The 21,286-nt window shown below is 39.2% G+C and overlaps 1 protein-coding gene across 1 annotated transcript in view; it reads left to right on the top strand.

Moving 5' to 3' along the window:
• The window catches only part of slf1 (SMC5-SMC6 complex localization factor 1), a 39,316-nt gene that overhangs the window by 13,213 nt on the left and 4,817 nt on the right, over positions 1-21,286 (top strand). Inside the window, exons 16-18 of the mRNA XM_067438210.1 lie at positions 2,340-2,419; positions 10,997-11,089; positions 12,113-12,295. Coding sequence (XP_067294311.1) covers positions 2,340-2,419; positions 10,997-11,089; positions 12,113-12,295 — 356 coding nt within the window. The remainder of the gene's footprint in view (positions 1-2,339; positions 2,420-10,996; positions 11,090-12,112; positions 12,296-21,286) is intronic.

Raw genomic sequence — 21,286 nt, 5'->3', positions numbered from 1 at the left:
TCACCCACAAATTGCTGCTACATTTCCTTAGCTGCACATTTTAAAGCCAAGCCATTCCATTCGATGCCAATCTTGGCAACAGCCCTGGGCATCTATGATCTATGTATGTTATACACCGATCAGGCATAACATTTGACATGTGAAGTGAATAACACTGATTATCTCACCCTGTTAATGGGTGGGATATATTAGGCAGCAAGTGAACATTTTGTCCTCAAAGTTGATGTGTTAGAAGCAGGAAAAATGTGCAAGTGTAAGGATTTGAGCGAATTTGATAAGGGTTAGGGTTCTCTTGTGGGATGATCCCGCTCTGCAGTGATCAGTAACTATCAAAAAAAGGTCCAAGGAAGGAACAATGGTGAACCAGTGACCCTCATGGGCGGCCAAGGCTTACTGATGCACGTAGGGAGCAAAGGTTGTCCCGTGTGGTGCGATCAAGAGACAAGCTCAAATTGCTCAAGAAGTTAATGCTGGTTCTGATAGAAAGGTGTCAGAAAACAAAGTGCAATGCAGTTTGTTGTGTATGGGGCTGCATAACCACTGACTTGCATTCTTGCAGCCACCATATTGATAGTTACATTAGCCATGTTTCCATCCACCTGTTTGTTTGTGCAGTTTGGGATATCGCATCAAAAACCGCTTGATGGAAATGCCAAGAAGCACACAACAAAATTGCACTCGTTTGAGTTAAGAAAATGGTGGAAACGATGGAAACGTATTTACCTAATAAATTCCTCAATGCGCATTAAAAAAAATAATGTGACTTTGCACTTTGGGACAACATAACTGGACTAGCCAGTGGAACAGTCTTTTTGCACAGCATCTGAAATGCTGATTTGGTTGTTTTGAAATGCCTGAGCAAAGTCTGTCATCAAAGTGGTTTGGTATAATTTCCTCCCAGAACTCTCTTACATGACTGCATTCCCAAACAGCAGCATCTGCCTCTGAAAACAAGATAGATAACACATTTATTGCATTTCGTCTGCGCTCTCTGAGATCCAAGTAATTTATATACGAGACTTCTCCTACTTTTCTTAGTGATATTTAGCGCCATTTTATCAGGAAGTGATCATTTGTTCTCATCGACTCACTAGATGGAAGCAGTGCTTTATCCGCAATTGTTTTATGCAATATTCCAATTTTTGATGGAAATATGTTTGCAAGTTCTACTAGTAGCTACTAAGCAACTTATAAAAAAAGTATACAGAACAGATACTACAAGTTCCAGACACTATCTCACAGTCAGGAAAACCTGAATATATCAATGAATATATTTAAAGTTGTGATTTCTAAGCCTGGAAAAGTCATGGAAACTTTTGTAGTGAATATTATTTCTTTATTCTAGTTTTGCTGTGCTCTAAAATATTGCATCAGCTAGATTAAAGGATTTTGCCTGCAAGCCAGCATTGAGGGGTTTATTGGAGACATTTTTGCATTATAAATTATAATCCATTTAAATCTATTAAAGGAACTGTATGTAAGAAATGAATTTCAATTAATCATAAAATGGCATAGAGGGAATAGTGATTGCAGTACCAATTTTGGCCACAATCTTACATACACTTCCTTTAATTAAAAAAGATCATTCCCTATCATACAATTGAAATCCACCTTAACAATCTCCACAAATGATGGATGGATGGATGGATGGATGGATGGATGGATAGATGGATGGATGGATATTTCCCCCCTCCATCTATATCCTTCATCAGTCTGAGATTGTTCTTTCTCACCATGTGCTTTAGTCAACACTTGAGCAGACAACACACTTCACCCAACTAGAAAAGTCAACACACTTCACCCAACTAGAACATCAGGTGCAATCCCACCTGCATCATTGTAGTGCTTACGGTAACATTTAGTGACAATTCCTTAAACATTGACCAGGGACATAGCTGTCTCCTCGGATAAAAGGATTCAGTAAGTACAGCTAACGTGCAGGCTGGCTGATAGTTGCTACAGGCGATGCACTTAGATGCCAGTTCCTTACCTCCATCCCGCGGTAGTGTGAAAATGTCATGACAGTGATATAATGATGTGTGTAGACTCGAGCGGTGGTGTAAAGTGGGGCATATTTAGTGAACTTTGTGTTAGCATCTCATCGCTCTGTTTTGTGGGAGGTTGTCTTGGAAGTTTTAAATATTACAGGCTTTTTTTTAGCACTCAGGTCCTCTGGCTATGAATAAATTCTTAATTTTGCCATTCATTATATGCTGATGTTAGCACACATGACAGATCCTAGCTCTTCACCCACAAGCTCTGTGAACTACTGTCCCTTCAAAAACACATGGCTTGATGTCTCAATCTGTCTGTTAAATGTTACTGTGTGTTCTTTTCAGAGCTGTGAAAGACTCAGCAGGCGGCTCTGATTCAGGGAGAGAGACTGTCCCGAGAGGTTACCACAGAGTCAATGCTGCAGGTAAGAGCTGCTAGGCACCATCATCTTCATCTATCGATCTATCGTTCTCTTTATCTGTCGTTCTATGTATCATTCTGTCTATCTCTGTCAGTCTGTCTTTTGTTCTATGCATCATTATATATATATATATATATATATGTATCATTCTGTCTGTTTTATTTGTTTTGTCTTTCTGTGTATCTGTATGTCTATCCGTTCATCGTTCTATGTATTATTAGATCTGTATGTCTCTGTATATATGTATCTGTCTGTCGTTCTGTCTACCATTCTATATATCATTCTGTCTGTCTATCATTCTATACATCATTCTGTATGTCTATCTACATGTCTTTCTGTCTGTCTGCATTTATGTCTGTGTCTGTCTGTCTGTCTGTCTGTCTGTCTCTGTCTATGTCTATCTTTCTTCCTGCCTGTATATCTATCTCTCTGTCTATCTATCTTTCTGTCTGCATATCTATTATTCTATCTATCTATTTTTCTGTCTATCATTATATCTGTCTATATACTTCTGTCTTCCTGTATATTTTTCTATCTATATATCTGTTTGTCATTCTATCTGTCTGTCCAGTCATCCGTCTATCTGTCTGTATCTCTCTCTTTTATTTTAGTTGTGTAGTGCATTCAGCTAGGTCAATAGCTCTCGACAGATCCTCTCTTTATAACCTCAGGCAACAGCATTTACATTCCACATGCTTTTTACACTCCCTCCATCCTTTGGTGAGGAAGAGGTGAAAAATACATAAAAACCAGGTGACGCACACACAAACATAATGCTTGTCAGATCCCCCGTTTAAGAATATTAAACACGGCAATTAGGATTCTGCTGTGAGGAAGGAGAGGGGAAGAGGGGGCGAAAGAGAGAAAGAGAGAGGTAGCCGAGCCTGGAAGTTTCTGTAATTAGGAGGTTGGCACTCCATGTGAACCCACCAAGGTGTCAACGCTCATCTTTCCCCTTCCACCTGATCAGAAAGACCCCCACACCAGAGCAGAGAGCGGGGGAGGGCATGGAGAGAGACAGCCCTGTTTTCAGGAGACTCAAGGCTGCTGCTCCCTGCCTTGTGTTGTTTTTGCAATACGTGCTCCCTGTACTGATGTGTAGCGCATCAATTTTTGATGAAGCATCCGCAGGCTCTCAGCTGTAGATTTCTGTAGGTAGACGCTGCAGGTTTTTTTTTTTTTTTTTTCAAGGAGTGCCTTGTTAACTTCACCCTGAGCTGTCTGTCTGCTGAGTACACTTCATTGTGGCTTATGACTACAGGTAATGATGCAATAAGCATATGTGATGATTTGGGGTAAAGCTCAGGCTGAGCTATTGGGAAGCAGTTTATAACCCCTTTGACTTTAATCAAACTGGATGTTTAAAACTCAAACTTAATTTTGTCAAATGTTTTGCTTTAAAGGTACAAAGAAATGTTAGTCGATGAGAAGAGGCTTAGTTGACCAAAACTGTATTAGTCAGTTGGTCGTAGAAAAATAAAACTCCACAGGAAGTGGCAAAGTCATCAGGCATAGTTTGTTAATGACGGGTCCTTATGGTATGTCAGGCAGGAAATCGAAACGTTCACCATTCATCCATCAACCTTGAATATTGTCTTTTGAAACACGCAAGTAATAACAACTTTACAGCTAGCTCTAACGTTAACCTACATAATTGTGCGCTATTATTATGCGCGTATCCAAGTGTTTGTGTGCATCGTGGAAGCTAAGGTATAGTGCGTTAACTGCGTGGCATTGTCGCGGTGTGATCACTTGCATTTTTTTCCTGATAACAGCAGAAACAACTCTGCCTCACAGAGATGTATCTGTAGAAAGCTTAACATTTCTACTTTTAAATTGTGCCAGAAAAAGAATGGAGCATCACATCAGTTTACTGTCAATGTCACGTCGCATCACACTGATCCAGTGTAGACTGTATCGCTGATATTTGCTTTTATCATGTGACGTGTCACTACTCGCATCCACAAGTGTGAAACTTCTTTCAGGGACCAGTGTTATTTAAAAAAGACAAAGTAATAACTTTAATTGACATGATAAATAACAAATGGTAATGTTCAAAACTTCACATTTGCATACTTTTAGTTCTTAATATTTTGTGTAGCCTCACTGATGATCAGTGACCTCCTGAAGCATTTTATTATTCAGTAGTTGAGCATGATTCCCTGTGCCAAAGTTGGATCTCAAACCAGGGACACCTATCACAGAGGACAAAAAAAGTACATTTGTGTAAATTGAGTTGTTAAATTGTGAAACATAAGTAGATGTTTGTTAGGTTACACAGCTTTATCAGGCAAGTAATACAAAAAGGCATTTTATTTGAAGCCACATTGATGACCCAGTACATTATTATTATTATTGATGTCCATCAATTTCTTATTCACAACCCCATGAACTAGATGTTTAAACCTCTTATAGCTCCCAGAACTACAGGATGTTGCTTAAACCTAAGTGTTCAAATTGAAAATGCATCTAGTCATCACCGTGTTCAAAATGCACTTTTGTGACAAATAGCCTGTTATTTAAACCATTAGCCAACCTGCAACTGAGCTGTCATGCCAGACATCACAACCACACAAGAAAGTACTTTCTACAAGAAACAAAAACAACAACAACCGCAAATGCTACACACATTTCACAATTTATATAAAAGGACAGGATGGATTTATCCTCTTCGAGCTTGTAAATGCTGAGTATGCAATTACCCCTATAATGGAAGTGTTGTGTCCAAATTGGAGCCATTAAAGTGATTTAACAGAGGGAAGATTGGGCCTGGCATTTCTGAGACTGTGTACACATGGGGAGTTAAGAAATGTTTAATCACTGGGTTTTAGGGCCTATTAGGGTGTGAAAAAAGGCCACTGCGAGCCAGAACTTGTCATGGGGCTGAGGCACTCATTAAGTCATACTTTTATTGCATTCTGTTTCATTTCTTCATAATACCCTGCTAATTATTTTAGTTGATTTTGGGTTATGAGCCTTTGTGATCTCGTTTTAATGCACTTCGACAATTGAGTTCAAGGTTGAGTTTCCTACCGTTGTTCCTTTCATTTGAGACCAAGAGAGATCAATATGTGCATTTTATTTCATTTAATTTTTAAAATTCTGTCTGGTTTAGCTTTGTCTTGAACATTTCATTAAAATGTTGTCATTTCAAAATCTGTTTTAGAACGTTGTTATATTTATTTATTTATATTAAGATCTGTCAGTGGTAATCAGAAGACTAGTGGTCACCCAAAACACTGTATCAGATGTGTTTTTGTGACCACATGTGATACCATACTTGAGTAAAAGTATAGTCAATATACCAATTTCAATACGACTTATCCTAATATCCAATATCCAATTTTTTTTGCTAGTTTCAGCCCAACGAAGCTATAATTTTTTTTGGATACACCCTAAGTGCACCTGCCCCATGGGCTTTAGACCATGTGTTAAGATCATTAAAATAGGGCCTCTAGTATTTGATTATTATAATGTAGGCTAAAAAATGGGGATGAAAGACAACAATTCCCAGAATGCTTCGCTGCCCTGTGAGGTATAGTCCTGTACGGGTACGGGAAACGGGTGAAAAACATCCAACTGTGTCCGATACGGGTGTGGGTCGGGTCGGACAAGGGGGACACACGGGTCTAACACGGGTTTAAAACAGTCACGTGCGAACTTAAAAATGTATGCATATTTTTGCCTGTATTTCAAGTTAATCAAATAATTTTAAAATAATATCAGGTCATTTGTGCTCACGCGCCGCACGCCCTCTCAGGATTCTCTCACTTTAAAAAAAAATCATACAAGGCCGGTGTGCGTACACTATTTGAAAATTATGTGTTCGAACTTTAAAGACGTGGCGTGGTGCTGTATTTACTTTTGTATGTCCTGGCAATAAATATGTAATGTTATATGCTAAACTGATTTAATTTGGGGTGCGGGACGGTTCTATTTTAAGCAGGTCGGGTGCGGATTTTAATTAGTGCTCCGTGTCGGAAAACAGGTCGGATGCGGTTTAACGCACCATGGGTGCCGACGGGTCCGGATTTACAAAATCGGACCCGTGCAGGACTCTGCTGTAAGTCCATTCCCAAAGCCACCGCTACTGGATTACTGTGACTCAGTTGGAGAAGACACTACAATTAAATACTGAAACTGTCTATTCAATATAATGAGTGAGTCACCGCACGAGTGTCACAGCACTGAGCACTAACTGCAGGAGTCAGATTACATTTAACATCATGAGCTGATGAGCTCTCATGATGAGAGCTGAGGTAAACGCGACCACATTTTTCGGCATTGAAAAAAGTAACAAGTAATTTGCATTACTCATTACAAATTAGGCTATAGATTACTTTCTAAAATTCTAAAATGTAGTCAAGTTGAGAAGTAAGGATGTATTCACACTTGGCATGTTTGGTTTGATTAAAACAAACCCTTTTAGTTGCTCTGTTAGCTGCAAAGAGGAGTCTCTGTCCGCTTCTAAGCAAACTCTAGTGGTTCGAATGAAATATGAATGCAACACTGACCAAAGACATGTAAACGAATCAAAAACAGGAAGATGAGACCCTAAAAAGGACAGAATACTACCCTTTTTTTTCTCGTCACAGTCTTGATGTTGCATGTCACAGTTCAGTCCAGGCATCAGAACTGTCTCCTCAGCAGATCTTTGTTTGTGTGTGTGACGGAGGGATTCTTGCTGCGTTTTTGACTCCTTTGCGCATTTTATAAGCTCTTCTCAAGTTCTCAACTGGTCAAAATGCCATCATATGTAGACTACGCAAACAAAACAAGCACATTTAGCCAATCACACAGCATTGTTTTGGAAGTTTGGTGAGTTCCATCTCAAAATAGGCATAAAATGCGACCAATCATGTCGTAAACGCATCCCTTTGTGTGTTAAAAAACGCCAATCTGAATATTAAGTGGACCAGGACTAAATGTTTTCTGTTTCTTTTTTGTTCCGGACAAAAATAATCAAGCAAACAGAACTACAAGTGTGAAATATCTTTGATACTTAGTAAAACTACAAAGTAACCAAAAACACTCTTTTTTTAATCTTGAGTACCTATAGAGTAGTTTTGCATCCTTCATATCTCCAAAAAGTTTTTAGTTTTATTATATTTATAAAATAAAGATACGCTGTGCCAATTCTTTCCTGGAAAAAACTGATTGGCTGAATGTGTATTGTGTTGTCGGAGCTCAAGAATGAAGAGTGCTGCTATTGCATTAGAGCATCTGAAAGCTGTGACATCCTTTACCGGGCGGAAAAAAATAGTTTGGAGTGGTTTTACTATAAACAAAAAGACACCTATAGTGGGCAGCTAAACAAATGTATTTAAACACACACACCATACATTGCATGCTCCATAGATAAATTAGCTATACGTGATCATGTTGTTTACTTGCTGTGCTTACAACACAGACATTTGAAGCAGATTTACTCACATCCTGCGGTTCCAACGCACGACCGTGAACCTTTATCTTTGGGACCGCTCCTTCCTTAAGCAATAGACAATCTGCAAATCTGGAATCTGTGCAGGGTTGTCTTGCCTTGCAACCAAAAACACACTTATTTGGTGACATTGTTGATTTCTTGAAGTCATGTAACCTGTGCAGCGCTGCAGCTGACTTCCCTAAAGCCGATCAAAGCGATTTTATGGCCATACTGCTTTCGCTCTCTCGCTCTGGTCTACAGGTGCATGTGTGCCCTTTCAGGAGAAGTGCCCTTAGGACCCGTATGAGGAAATTCCGCCCCATTTGACGTCACACAGACCCATACTCGGGAAAAAAACTTTCCGAACCTTGTGAGAAACCAGAAGGAGTATTTTTGGCACAGAAGTCCAACTTATTTTTGAACCTTTGTCGATGTTTAGCATGGGAATCCAAGTCTTTAATAGTATAAAAAAATCAGTATGCCTCCCCCTGAAGTACAGTAACTAAGTGCGTAATATCACTTGCGTCTATCTGCCGCGAATGTACTGCAAATGCTCTAAAGAATGCTGAAGACGAGCAGAAACGAGATCTACAGCTCTCTGCTTGCAGTATGACAGTCACACTTGCCAGGAAAATGAGTAAAACACACACAAACACATTTTTATTACATCACGTCATTAATAACAGCTCACTTTCATAATTTAGAACGATTACGTTTACATCAGCACCGAACCGTACCGGAGTTCACATAAACCAAAACCCAGACAATTTTTTTAAGCGGACTCTGGTATGGTTTGCTGGTGCGCACACAAGTTTAGAGGACAGCGTTCATTGGGTGATCGGGTAATTGTCATATTGGAAGAACCAGCCTCGACCCATCTTCAGTGCTCTAACTGAGGGAAGGAGGTTGTTGCCCAAAATCTTGCAATACATGGCCTCGGTCATCTTCTCCTTAATACAGTGGCCTGGACATGTGCTGGTTTAAGCAGGGGAACCTTCCGTGCCATGCATGATTTCAAACCATGATGTCTTAGTGTATTACCAATAGTAACCTTGGAAACCGTGTTCCCAGCTCTTTTCAGGTCATTGACCAGCTCCTCCCCTCTAGTTCTGGGCTTATATCTCACCTTTCTTAGGACTTCTGAGACACCACGAGGTGAGATTTTGCATGGAGCCCCAGTCTGAGGGAGATTGTGTTTCATGTTTAGCTTCTTCCATTTTCTAATGATTGCTCCAACAGTGGGCCTTTTTTCACCAAGCTGCTTAGCAATTTCCCCCGTAGCCCTTTCTTGCCTTGTGGAGGTGTACAATTTTGTCTCTAGTGTCTTTGGACAGCTAAAATATCGCTGGACATTTTAAAGGCAGACTAACAGGTCTTTGAGGTTCAGAATTCTAGCTGATAGACAGGTGTTCAAAAATGATTTGCAGCTGTATCATACAAATAAATAGTTAAAAAAACATACATTGTGATTTCTGGATAATAATAAAAAAAAGTATTATGTCTCTCACAGTGGACATGCACCTACAATGACAATTTCAAACCTCTCCATGATTTCCAAGTGGGAGAACTTAGCAGGCTGTTCAAATACTTATTTTCCTCACTGTAAATATATATATATATATATATATATTTTTTATAAAGCCATACTTGAATCATTCCGGTTGCCACTTTCAAAACAACCCCTCCCTCATTTAAACTGACAGGGGCATATATATGACAGGAGCTGAACTTCATTAAATATGCAAATCTTATCCAATCCTAGCCGTGGGCATTTCCAAGTCTCCAGTGCGTCACCCCCATCAAAACCCAGCGTTTTGCAAAGAGCCTCAAAACCACACAAATGTTTTTGGTTGACCTCAGACAACAGTATAAAAAAATAAAAAAGCCAGTTCATGACACCTTTAAAGCTAGGTGTAAACAGGTTCTTTGTCTGCAGAACTCCTGAATTTTATAAATAAAACTTTTTTTTTTTTCAACACTCAATGTGTTTTGTTTTTGGAGCTCAATATAGATATAATATGTTTCCGGTGTCTAAACCATGATCCTAATACTTCCACATCATCTTTCTTTCTACCTCGATGGGCGTCACTCCGCATACACAACAGACAGATTAGCCTTATCTGGTCATTTATGTTTGCTTCTAACCTAATTTTCTCTGTTTGATCTAGCTTAAAGAGGCTTCTTGAAAACGCAACCAACATATTGATGTGAAAGAGGATGCAGCTTCTCCTTTTTTCCCCGCCACAAAAAGAAAGAAGCCTGTCTGCTTTATTTCCCCCTTCTCATCCCTACTGCCTCTCTCCGCTTTGGCTCTTTTAGCACGCCGGGTTTTATCTAGCCAGCCAAGGCTGCAAAGAAATGGGCACCCTGGTGAGACCCAGTAAAGCATTTATTAGCAGCTTTGCACAGTGGCATTATAATGGCAGCCGCAGAGGCACTCAAGTTTGGCCTTTTACTTTCTTGTGAAGTTCAGCCACACATGAAAAAAGGAAGCAGCCCACCCTCTAATATATTCCCGATTTGATATTGTATCTGCAGAGCAAGGGATGAAGGCTGCCTTACAAAAGGAGCAGGCAGAGGGAAAATGTAAATAAAAGTCCTTGGAGGCTTTTGTGTCTGGCTGTTGTAGTTTGCAAAAGTGAGAATCACGTGCTCCCATTTGTACTGCCCAGTGGAGCTTTTGAACTCTGGCTGTTTGAAAAATCCCATCAGAGGCTTTGTGTATGGTCTCTGTACCATAACTTTCCCCGGCTGAACAATAGCAGGCTGCCAGGAATCCTTTTCCCACAATCGCCTTCAACTTGGGGTGCTAATGTAAGTAAAGAAGTCCCACTGTCCGGAAAAAGGGGAACTGCGACAAAGAGAGCGGATGAGTGCCTTTCTTTGCTTTCTCTCTGCTTCCTGTCCCCCTCCCTCCCCCCTCCCATTTTTTTTCCAGGGTCAGCCCCTTTTATCTGCTTAATTTTTAACATTTTCCATGTCGTTTCAGTGTGTTCCTATGTATTCGTTTTTATGTCGAGCTCAGGAAACATTAAATAAGCGATTACGGGGCTGTGGGTGCAGTTGGCAGGACGCACCCTGATTTTGGATGTTGCCCACTTCTCTCTTTCACTTGCCCTTTCTCTCTCTCTCTTTCTCTCCTCTCCATCCATGTGTAGGCGAGACACTCCTTCATCGAGCCAGCAAAAAGAACCAGGTGGAGACGCTGCTTCGTATCCTCCGCGTGCCTGGAACGGACGTCAACATTAAAGGTAGGTTTCTACATTCCTCCCCTGCCCTCTGTCGAATCGTCTGGCTTTTTAGGTTTTACTTTTGTGTGAGCAGTTCAATCAAGGAAAACAAAGGAAAGTGTATGTCCCTTGTCTAACCTTTATATCAAATATAAAGGTGTGTCTGGAGGGTTCGGACAGCGTTTTAGGCTCGGTTTACCATCGTGTCGTCAAGCTAATTTCGTGCACGCCTTTCGCTTTCCAATCTCGTTTTGAAATCTTGATACAATTGTGGCTAGTTTTGTCATATAGCTTGATAAGAAATCATTCCTTTGTTGCTGTTGTTGTTTTTTTGTTGGATTATATTTTTAGTTTTCTTTCACTCAAAAAACACTCAAGATGAGATTTATTTGATAACTACTAGAAAATACATGTTCAAGTCAGTATGTTTGCGCAAATATGTTATGACGCACAGAATTGTTTGCAATTGAGGCCTCTTTTCTGTTGTTGTTGTTTTTTTTACGTTGTTGTGGGGTTTTTTACACTCAAAAAAACTGCACTGGGAAGTGTAAGATGACTTTTGTTTGAAAACTATTAGCAAACAGTTGCATTTGAGTCCGTATGTTTGCGAAATTGTGTTAAGACCTACTGAAATGTTTCCAATTGAGGCCTCTTTGCTAAAAACACTTCGAGTAGTCTGTTTTGCCTGCTTCGAATTAACAGTGGTATGAAAATGTATTAATTTATATTAGCCAGAACATGTTACTTTACATTAACGTTGCAGTGTTATAGCTGATATGTTAGCAAAATGCTACTAAGAAAAACACTACACCTCATGATTTTTTTTTTTTTTTTTTGATTATACACGACATACTGAAATTTAATTTGTATTAATGTACGATTGTGACAAATATTAAAAGTACCTATTTAACTGCAATTTATACTGATTTTTTTGCTTTCTGACATCAGCAGCTAGTTTTTAATATAGGTTGTGATGTGAACTACAAAAAGTAGATAAGCTAGGCCTTGTAAATGTCACAGTATCTTTTGCATCACTGTTTGTAGATCACGCTGGTTGGACGCCTCTTCATGAAGCCTGTAATCACGGCAGTGCAGAGTGTGTTCAGGCCCTGCTGCAGTACTGCCCGAACCTGCAACTGGGCAGTCAGGTCCAGGGAGTCAGTCCGCTACACGATGCCCTGCTGAACCGACACACACGCATCGCCAAAATGCTGCTGCGCCGCGGCGGTGAGTGGCTGACATACTGTACACAGTCTGAGATCAAACCTTCACACAACCACGCACACAAACACACATATACACTCACTCGGTGCATGAAGATTCATACTGTGAATACTGATCTTCACATAAGAGGGCTGAAAACACAAGAGCGCATGCACAAGGCATAAACGTAAACTCTTCAACGGCAACTTTAAAGCAGCTGTTGCATTTCAAAAAAGTGATGAGTTCACTTGTTCCTCCTGGTTCAGTCCCTCATGAGTTTCTTATCCAGTCACAATCAAACGACCCTTCTATGGGAGCATGACTCGTATTGAATACCATATTGTATCGTATTACTTCAAAACATGTTTAGATTCTGATTCCTTTGAGAATAATGCTGAATTTATCAAGTCATATGGAAGTGCTCTTACTGGAGTAAATAAGGGGAAAAAACTGTTTCTTTTTCCACGTGTGATGTAAGAATAAACAAACTGATGAGTGAAAGCGGCAGAAAGTCATATTACAGCGGCATTACATGTGTAAACAAACAAGTGCTTTGTAGAAATCTGTTAAATCCAGGCCTCTCCTGTGGCTTAAAAGCCGCGATCTACCCCACACACACACACACACTCTCAGTGTTGTCTCTACTTCTGCCATTCAGGGTTCAAGCTTTTTTATGTTCTTTCCTTTATAAAAGCTATCCATCTACAGGAATAACCCATCGGCGTGGATGACGCTGTTAGCATCCTCCTGAAGAGATTAGACAAGTCAGGTCTGCGGCTCTTGTGAAATTCGCATGCTGGTTTTTCACGGGGGAAATCTGTCAGAACAGAAATGTTTTGGCGCGCCTGGCTGTTTGCGTGCCACATGCAATCGATGTTTGCGAGCTTTGAAGCGAGCGGGACATGTGTCAATGCAGTAAGCGCGGGATGGCTTGACGACGGGGAGGGACTAGAGGAGAGACAAAATGAGACAGGCTCCTGGTTTCCCGCACGCCTTACTGTGTCTCTCTCTCTCTCTCTCTCTCTCTCTCTCTCTCTCTCTCTCTCTCTCTCTCTCTCTCTCTCTCTCTCTCTCTCTCTCTCGCTTGCTCGCTTGCTCGCTTCTCCATTTTGACTAATTATAGTTAATTTGATTCTGCTCCCCTATTAACTCATGTAGATATTCTGGCCTCAAAAAGTAAATTAGATTGGGATTGTTTGGTCCCGGTGAGAATGTTTTTTTTTCTTTCTTTTTTTCTCTCTATCCATTTCTCGTCATGCTGACTGAGATTGGCCCAATACCAATGCATAAAAAGAGGTCAGGAAAGATGCTTTTTTCTTTTATGAAATTAGAATTGTGATGTGTCTGGGAAACAGACAGCCGCCAAGATCCCTCGTAAGACACGGGCGTGCACACACACAACCTGAGGACAGATGATTCTGCGGATTCAGAGTTTTGATAGTTGACTTATAACTTCTCCATGAGCTTTTTTTTTTTTTTTTTTTTTTAGAAATAAAGATTTTAGCTTAAAATGTAAAAATGTATAAGGGAAAGTATGACGTTTTTATTGATATTTTATGGTTTTGTTTTTTTGTTTTTTTGGCCTTCGTTGTTTCATTTTTGATAGTTGGTCATCCTATTAGACAAATTATTTATATATATATATATATATATATATATATATATATATATATATATATATATATATATATAAATATAAATTAAAATATATATATATATATTAAAAAATAAAAAAAGTTGTGTGTACAGGGTTTCCACAGCTTTGGAATAATATCAGGTGATTTTACAGTTGTGATTTCCCATTCTGGAAAACACATTGAAAGTAATACAGATTTTAAAAAAAGGTTCATTGAAAAGTTGATATTTTATATTGCTTTATTTATTAAACAACACATTTTCTAGATCTAGATTTTTCTTAGCTATAAATTCTTATTGGGCTAAAAAATTGGCTGATTCATATGATTCTGACTCTCATAATGATTTAAAATCATTATCCATTAATCACTGGGAAAAAGTGGAAAACATTGCTTAAAGTGTTGGAACACATAAATAATTAAATCAAATAATTATTAAATATGAATCAAATTCTTTTAGGTAGAGATGGGTGTCTTAATTGCTTCCTCTTATGAATTGGGTTCACAAAGTCACTCATTATATGGTTAAATGTAGAAAACAATTGTATAAAACAAAGATATAAAGAAACCAACAACATGTTGGTTTGCATAATGAATAATAAGGACAGGCATGTGTGCATAAACGGAGCACACATTCACACGTTCTCCCTGTTGCTCTCTGCTTCCAAGGTTGTTACACTGTGCAAAAAATGGCTTTCTTAATCTCCGCATTCTCAGCATGAAATAGTAATGAACATTAGTTGGAGCAGGGGGTGAAAGACAAGACACTCCTCCTTCTGCCCGTGAGCACTGGCAGGCTAACCGGGCCATGGCCAAGGGCAGGGATGGGTGTCATCAGCTTGACTAGCCCAAGGCTGCCAGGAAAACCTCCCCCGAAAAACACACGTTATAAGCATGGTGGAGCGTCGTTTCACTCAGCCATTTCCTGACTGGTTTTGCCTGTGGTTTCCAGCACCCAACAACTTGGGGGCTTGTGTATCCAAAGTAGAGTGGCCCAAATAACAGCCATGAAAGAACCTTTGGATCTTAATGGCTTGAGAGTTGCTGTGAATACAGCTCTGTTTTCAGGACTGGGATGGGGTCTCTTGCACAAGGGTTAGTGTATAACAGATTGTTCTGCTCAATCTCATTTACAGTGTACAGAAAAGAGCTGTCGCCTAAAACCCAGTGGAGGTTTCCTGTATAAGTACTCAGCTATAAAGACACACATCACCTTTCATGAGATCCTGATGCAGATCTAATCTCAATTATGTAGCTGTTTGTGCACTGAAATTCATGATAATTTAATAATTAAAAAAAAATTATAAATAATTTAATTGCAAAATTAACATAAATTCCAGATTGTCTTAGTAGTTGTGTGTCCCGCTTTTTCTTTAATGACAATTTATGATGTTTTAATTTATTACATTTGTTAAAATCCCTAAAACTATTTTTCATGTTTGAATTAGATTTTCAGTACAATCTTTTGTAGCACCGCATCACCAAAGCCACTTGGGTTTGGAAAAACAAAAGGCTGCATAATTCCCCAGCTCAACAAATTCCCAACAAATCCTGATAGATTAATTCAAATACAAGTATTGTATTGTTTCATTTTTAACTTCATTTACTTTGACATCTAGCCTGACGTGGTCAATACTCAATTCTACTCAAAATATGAGTCTTATACTGCTCCATTGGGCTGTAATTATGGGGCGTATTTCAACCGAACCAGGAAAGACCTCAATTGGATGACCTACAACCAATCAGAGCAACGAAGCGATGCATAACATTAGTTGCCAAGTCTGCGGTTTTCCCGAGGTTTGTTTTCCATGTCCACGGGTTGAAGTGACCTCAATTATGTGATATATAGACCCAGGAATGCAAATTTTAGCAGGCAACCTTGCCAAAATAACACACATTTAAAAAAAAATAAAAAATCCAGAGAACCCCCCCGAGAAGCTATTGTTTTGGGCTAGTAGTTGGCAAGTTTTGTTGTAAAAACTTGGCAACCCTGTCTGCACGCACGCTGGGATAAACGATCTTTGCAGGTGTTGTTAAAAATTATTTAAGGATACACAGTTACTTACCAACATGATCATCCTTTCTGAAAGAAATAGTGAGGGTGAATGCGAACAAGCTCTCCGTTTAGGATTTGAACAAATTCAACAAGTGCCTTTGATGACGTGGATGATTGTTACTGTTTATCATCTGTCCATCATCGTCTAAAGCCCGTCCTGGCAATTTAATTGGTCCGAACACTTTCTGTTCTGGCATAATTACTCCTCTATGGCTCAAGTCCAGACCAACAGATAGATGTTTTGTTAAATGTTGCTGTGTTTTTGTCCATGCAAAAAAAAAAAAAAAAAAAAAAAAAAAAATTATATATATATGGACAAGGACATTCCTCAGATTATCTAAGTATGTCCTACAGGTTTGAAAGAAATAAGGGTGAGAAAATGAAGACCACATTTTAATTTCACTTGTTTTTACCCAAATAGCCTCGATGAGTGAAACTGTAATCCATGCCATTGAACTTCTCCAGCATTGTCTCAACAATACTTCTGAAAGCTTCAGAAAGTCATGTCTCTAAAATTGTACTATACATCAGTCATTTCTCAACTACATATCCTACCCGTCGTCTAAAGTATAGACAGTAACTCAGAGTAACAAAAGAGCTGTGATTTCTTTTGTTGTGGTATTAGAGTATAAAACACTTAAAGGCTTAGAGCTCCTCGGCACCGTCGCTCCAGCACTGTAATGACAAACGATGGCTCAATGTCTTTGTTAATAAGGCTGAGTTCAAACGCAGTTGTTCTCCTTTTCTTCCTCTCGGTGTTCATTAATAGGAGTATTTCCCCCTCGCATTTTGCATTGGAGCCACGTTAGATTAAAGCTCTGGCAAAGCTCTCGATTTAGTCATTACACAACTCCTCATGCTCTGTTTGTTTGTTTGTTTGTGCTAGTCACACCAAATACATTAATCAGCTTCTCTTCTCAGACTTCTCTCCCTCTATCCCTGTTTTTCTTTCTTTCAGTCTCTCTCTCACTCCCTCTGATTGCAAGTGCCTTTGAGCTTCCTCTGCATAATTTTTCTCCTATTAAAATGCATAATTAACTAAGTCACTTCCTCACACTGAGCTCACCAGGCTTTCAGCTGTGCCACTGTTAGGATCAATACCGAATGTTTGACTCTGAATTTGGTGTGCACGAGTTCCACCAAACTTGTAGCACGCTTTTTTTTTTTTTTCTTTGCAAATGGCATAGATTCTTTAGTGTCTTTGAAATATTTACGAGAATTCTTTCATAGTAATGACAACAGCCACAATCGTGACAGCAGGACATTTAGTCAGTAGCGTTGGTTTTTATTTTTACAGCATTGGTTTAAAATCTCACTGCATATGACCACATATTAGACATCAGATATCGTCTAATTGGATTTTCCATTTGAGACAAAACAATAACTTAAGCAATTGAATTATTCTCACCCGAATCTAGTCATGCTTGTGGTTAGGAAGAAGTGTTCACATCCAAACCGAACTGAGCACATGTGCAAGACAAAAAGGGATGTCCGCATATTGATATTAAAGCTCCAAAAATGTTGATTTGATTCTAAAAAGTTAGGAGCTTTAATATTGTTATGTGATGTTTTTTATTATTGTTATTATTATTACATTAACAAGCTTCTCATTAATAGCTTTATAAGTACTTTCTGAAGTTTAAGTTTTTATTGGGGTGGGGGGGGTTGAAATCAGATGAAATCATATTCAGATATGATATAACAAATATGTACAAATTATTATTTTTAAAGTCACTGGGGTGAAAACCAGGGTTTGATATGAACACCCTCCAACTAGGAATGATACGGTGAGTAAATTTTCCCAACCAGTTAATCGATGGGTGACAAGACTGGTAATACTGGAATTGCCGGGGGTGTCCACGAGGGGTGGCCAGTGGTGGCCACGGTAAAGTTTTTGCAGTGTACATTTTTACAGTGTTAAATTAATGGGGATATAACAAGTCACTCCAAGGTAGTTGAAAATCAATAAAAAATATGTGACGATTGAGGTGTCACTAGTCGGTTAAGATGTTAAACATACCGGGAAACACTTTATAAATAGCAGGGATGCTGAAGCTGTGCTGTGACCTCATTTTACAGGCACAATAACACCTGAACAACATTTAATTAGCGTTACTGACGTGCTCACTGGCGAAAAGATGAACGTGCATTTTCAGTTTATTCCTATGGACATTGAGCTTCACTCGCACTCAGAACTTTCATAGGAATATACAGGTCCTTCTCAAAAAATTTGCATATTGTGATAAAAGTTCATTATTTTCCATAATGTAATGATAAAAATTACATTTTCATATATTTTTAATTTATTGCACACCAACAGAAAAAATTTCAGGTCTTTTATTGTTTTAATACTGATGATTTGGGCATACAGCTCATGAAAACCCAAAATTCATATCTCAAAAATTAGCATATCATGAAAAGGTTCTCTAAACGAGCTATTAATCTAATCATCTGAATCAACGAATTAACTCTAAACACCTGCAAAAGATTCCTGAGTCTTTTAAAAACTCCCAGCCTGGTTCATTACTCAAAACCGCAATCATGGGTTAGACTGCCGACCTGACTGCTGTCCAGAAGGCCATCATTGACACCCTCAAGCGAGAGGGTAAGACACAGAAAGAAATTTCTGAACAAATAGGCTGTTCCCCGAGTGCTGTATCAAGGCACCTCAGTGGGAAGTCTGTGGGAAGGGTTAGGCAAAAAGTGTGGCAAAAAAACGCTGCATAACGAGAAGAGGTGACGGGACCCTGAGGAAGATTGTGGAAAAGGACCGATTCCAGACCTTGGGGGACCTGTGGAAGCAGTGGACTGAGTCTGGAGTAGAAACATCCAGAGCCACCGTGCACAGGCGTGTGCAGGAAATGGGCTACAGGTGCCGCATACCCCAGGTCAAGCCACTTTTGGGCTACAGAGAAGCAGCACTGGACTGTTGCTCAGTGGTCCAAAGTACTTTTTTCAGATGAAAGCAAATTTTGCATGTCATTCGGAAATCAAGGTGCCAGAGTCTGGAGGAAGACTGGGGAGAAGGAAATGCCAAAATGCCTGAAGTCCAGTGTCAAGTACCCACAGTCAGTGATGGTCTGGGGTGCCATGTCAGCTGCTGGTGTTGGCCCACTGTGTTTTATCAAGGGCAGGGTCAATGCAGCTAGCTGTCAGGAGATTTTGGAGCACTTCATGCTTCCATCTGCTGAAAAGCTTTATGGAGATGAAGACTTCGTTTTTCAGCACGACCTGGCACCTGATCACAGTGCCAAAACCACTGGTAAATGGTTTACTGACCATGGTATTACTGTGCTCAATTGGCTTGCCAACTCTCCTGACCTGAACCCCATAGAGAATCTGTGGGATATTGTGAAGAGAAAGTTGAGAAACGCAAGACCCAACACTCTGGATGAGCTTAAGGCCGCTATCGAAGCATCCTGGGCCTCCATAACACCTCAGCAGTGCCACAGGCTGATCGCCTCATGCCACGCCGCATTGAAGCAGTCATTTATGCAAAAGGATTCCCGACCAAGTATTGAGTGCATAACTGAACATAATTATTTGAAGGTTGACTTTTTTTGTATTAAAAACACTTTTCTTTTATTGGTCTGATAAAATATGCAAATTTTTGGAGAATTTTGGGTTTTCATGAGCTGTATGCCAAAATCATCAGTATTAAAACAATAAAAGACCTGAAATATTTCAGTTGGTGTGCAATGAATCTAAAATATATGAAAGGTTAATTTTTATCATTACATTATGGAAAATAATGAACTTTATCACAATATGCTAATTTTTTGAAAAGGGTCTGTATTGAAAATGCTTGCTCTGCTTCGTGCAAGTGTGCACGCACCCGTCAAACAGTAGCAAACATGGCGACGGCAAGCATAATGCTGATGTTGACTCATTCAGATCAGAGGTGTGGTGAAGGCTAAAATCACCACAGTGAGAAGCTCCAGTTACCATCTGCATGTAAAAAGATATTAATAGGCCAAACCACACCGACCGGTATTGCACATATATTTGCTGATGTATAATTATTTAATAATTGAATATATTTATTATGAGTAATTAGGAGTAATTCATTGCTAATTAAAATCATATTGTTACATTAACCAGAAACAAAAGTAAATAAGTATAACACATTAAACTGAATTATTTTTGCTGAATTACTGTGCAACCAGTTAACGCTCCACCAAAGCCCTATGTATGAGGCAATTAAGAGGCCCCTTTTTCCAGCACATTCTCATAAATGCCACATGTCCAAGAATTGTGGTCAAAAAGTCTTTATTGCTATGCGCAGGTAAACTCATGGCAATTATAAGAGAAGTCATAAAGAATTTAGTTTTTATTTATATTTTATTTTATTTGAATGGTATTCCCAGTGATTGGCTTTCATGGCTGTCATCAATGATACAGAATCCAATTTAATAATAAATATATTTAAATCTAAACTGTGACTTTGATAATCTGTTTAATTTCTGATATGATTTGTTCTGGCTTGTAGAAGTTCTGAATGGCCAGTAACATAATTGATTAGCCAATTTGGCTGGTGAGTGAAAGTGTTTATTTCTAACCCTGGTGATAACCTTTCAAAAGGTACTTTCTAGGTAAAAAGTATTAAGATGTCCATCTGGGTACCATGAGCATTTTAGGTGTTAATAAGTTAGGGGTAAATTAGGTGCAAAGGTGTACCTTTTGAAAGGGTCCCAACCCAGGGTTAGCTTTTGTACCTTTTTTTGTTGTGTGCCTCAAACAAAAACTCTTGAGTATTGTTATACTCATTTATTTTATTATTATTTTTTAGTTAATTTGTGTTTTATTTTAATTGTATTTTAATAAATAATTTCAATATTAATAATTATCCAGGACCATTTGGGCAATCAATGGGTCAGATGTCATTGCACAACCCAAATTTGATACACCTTGACCCCCAGAAGTTAATCAGATCAGAACTGGTGATTTCATCCAGCTCTTGCATTTTTATGTGCAATATGTATCTGACAGTGTTCCAGCTTGCCGTGTGAGGCTGAGACTAGACCATTGAAACCGAGTCCAATCTTTATACGGCTCCATCTGTGTGCTATAACCGACACTGTGCCGCTCTGATAATCTAGGTGGGATGAATGGAACTTATCTTTATCAGTCTGGCATGGTGGCATCAAGGGTCGTCTGTGTTGTGTTTGTAATATGAAGCAGGGAGGGGCCTGTGTTGCTCGAGTGTGATGCCAAGGAATCAGGTTACAAAAAGTAATCTGTCCTAATCTGAGCCTGCCTGGCCTTTTGTCTTGGTCAATCTCTGTTAGTCAGTATAATGTGATTTCACACACACAAACAGACTTT

This window comes from Pseudorasbora parva, chromosome 3, assembly GCF_024679245.1.
Source record: "Pseudorasbora parva isolate DD20220531a chromosome 3, ASM2467924v1, whole genome shotgun sequence".
NCBI classification, from domain to species: Eukaryota; Metazoa; Chordata; class Actinopteri; order Cypriniformes; family Gobionidae; genus Pseudorasbora; species Pseudorasbora parva.
This window is presented reverse-complemented; position numbering and strand designations above follow the sequence as displayed.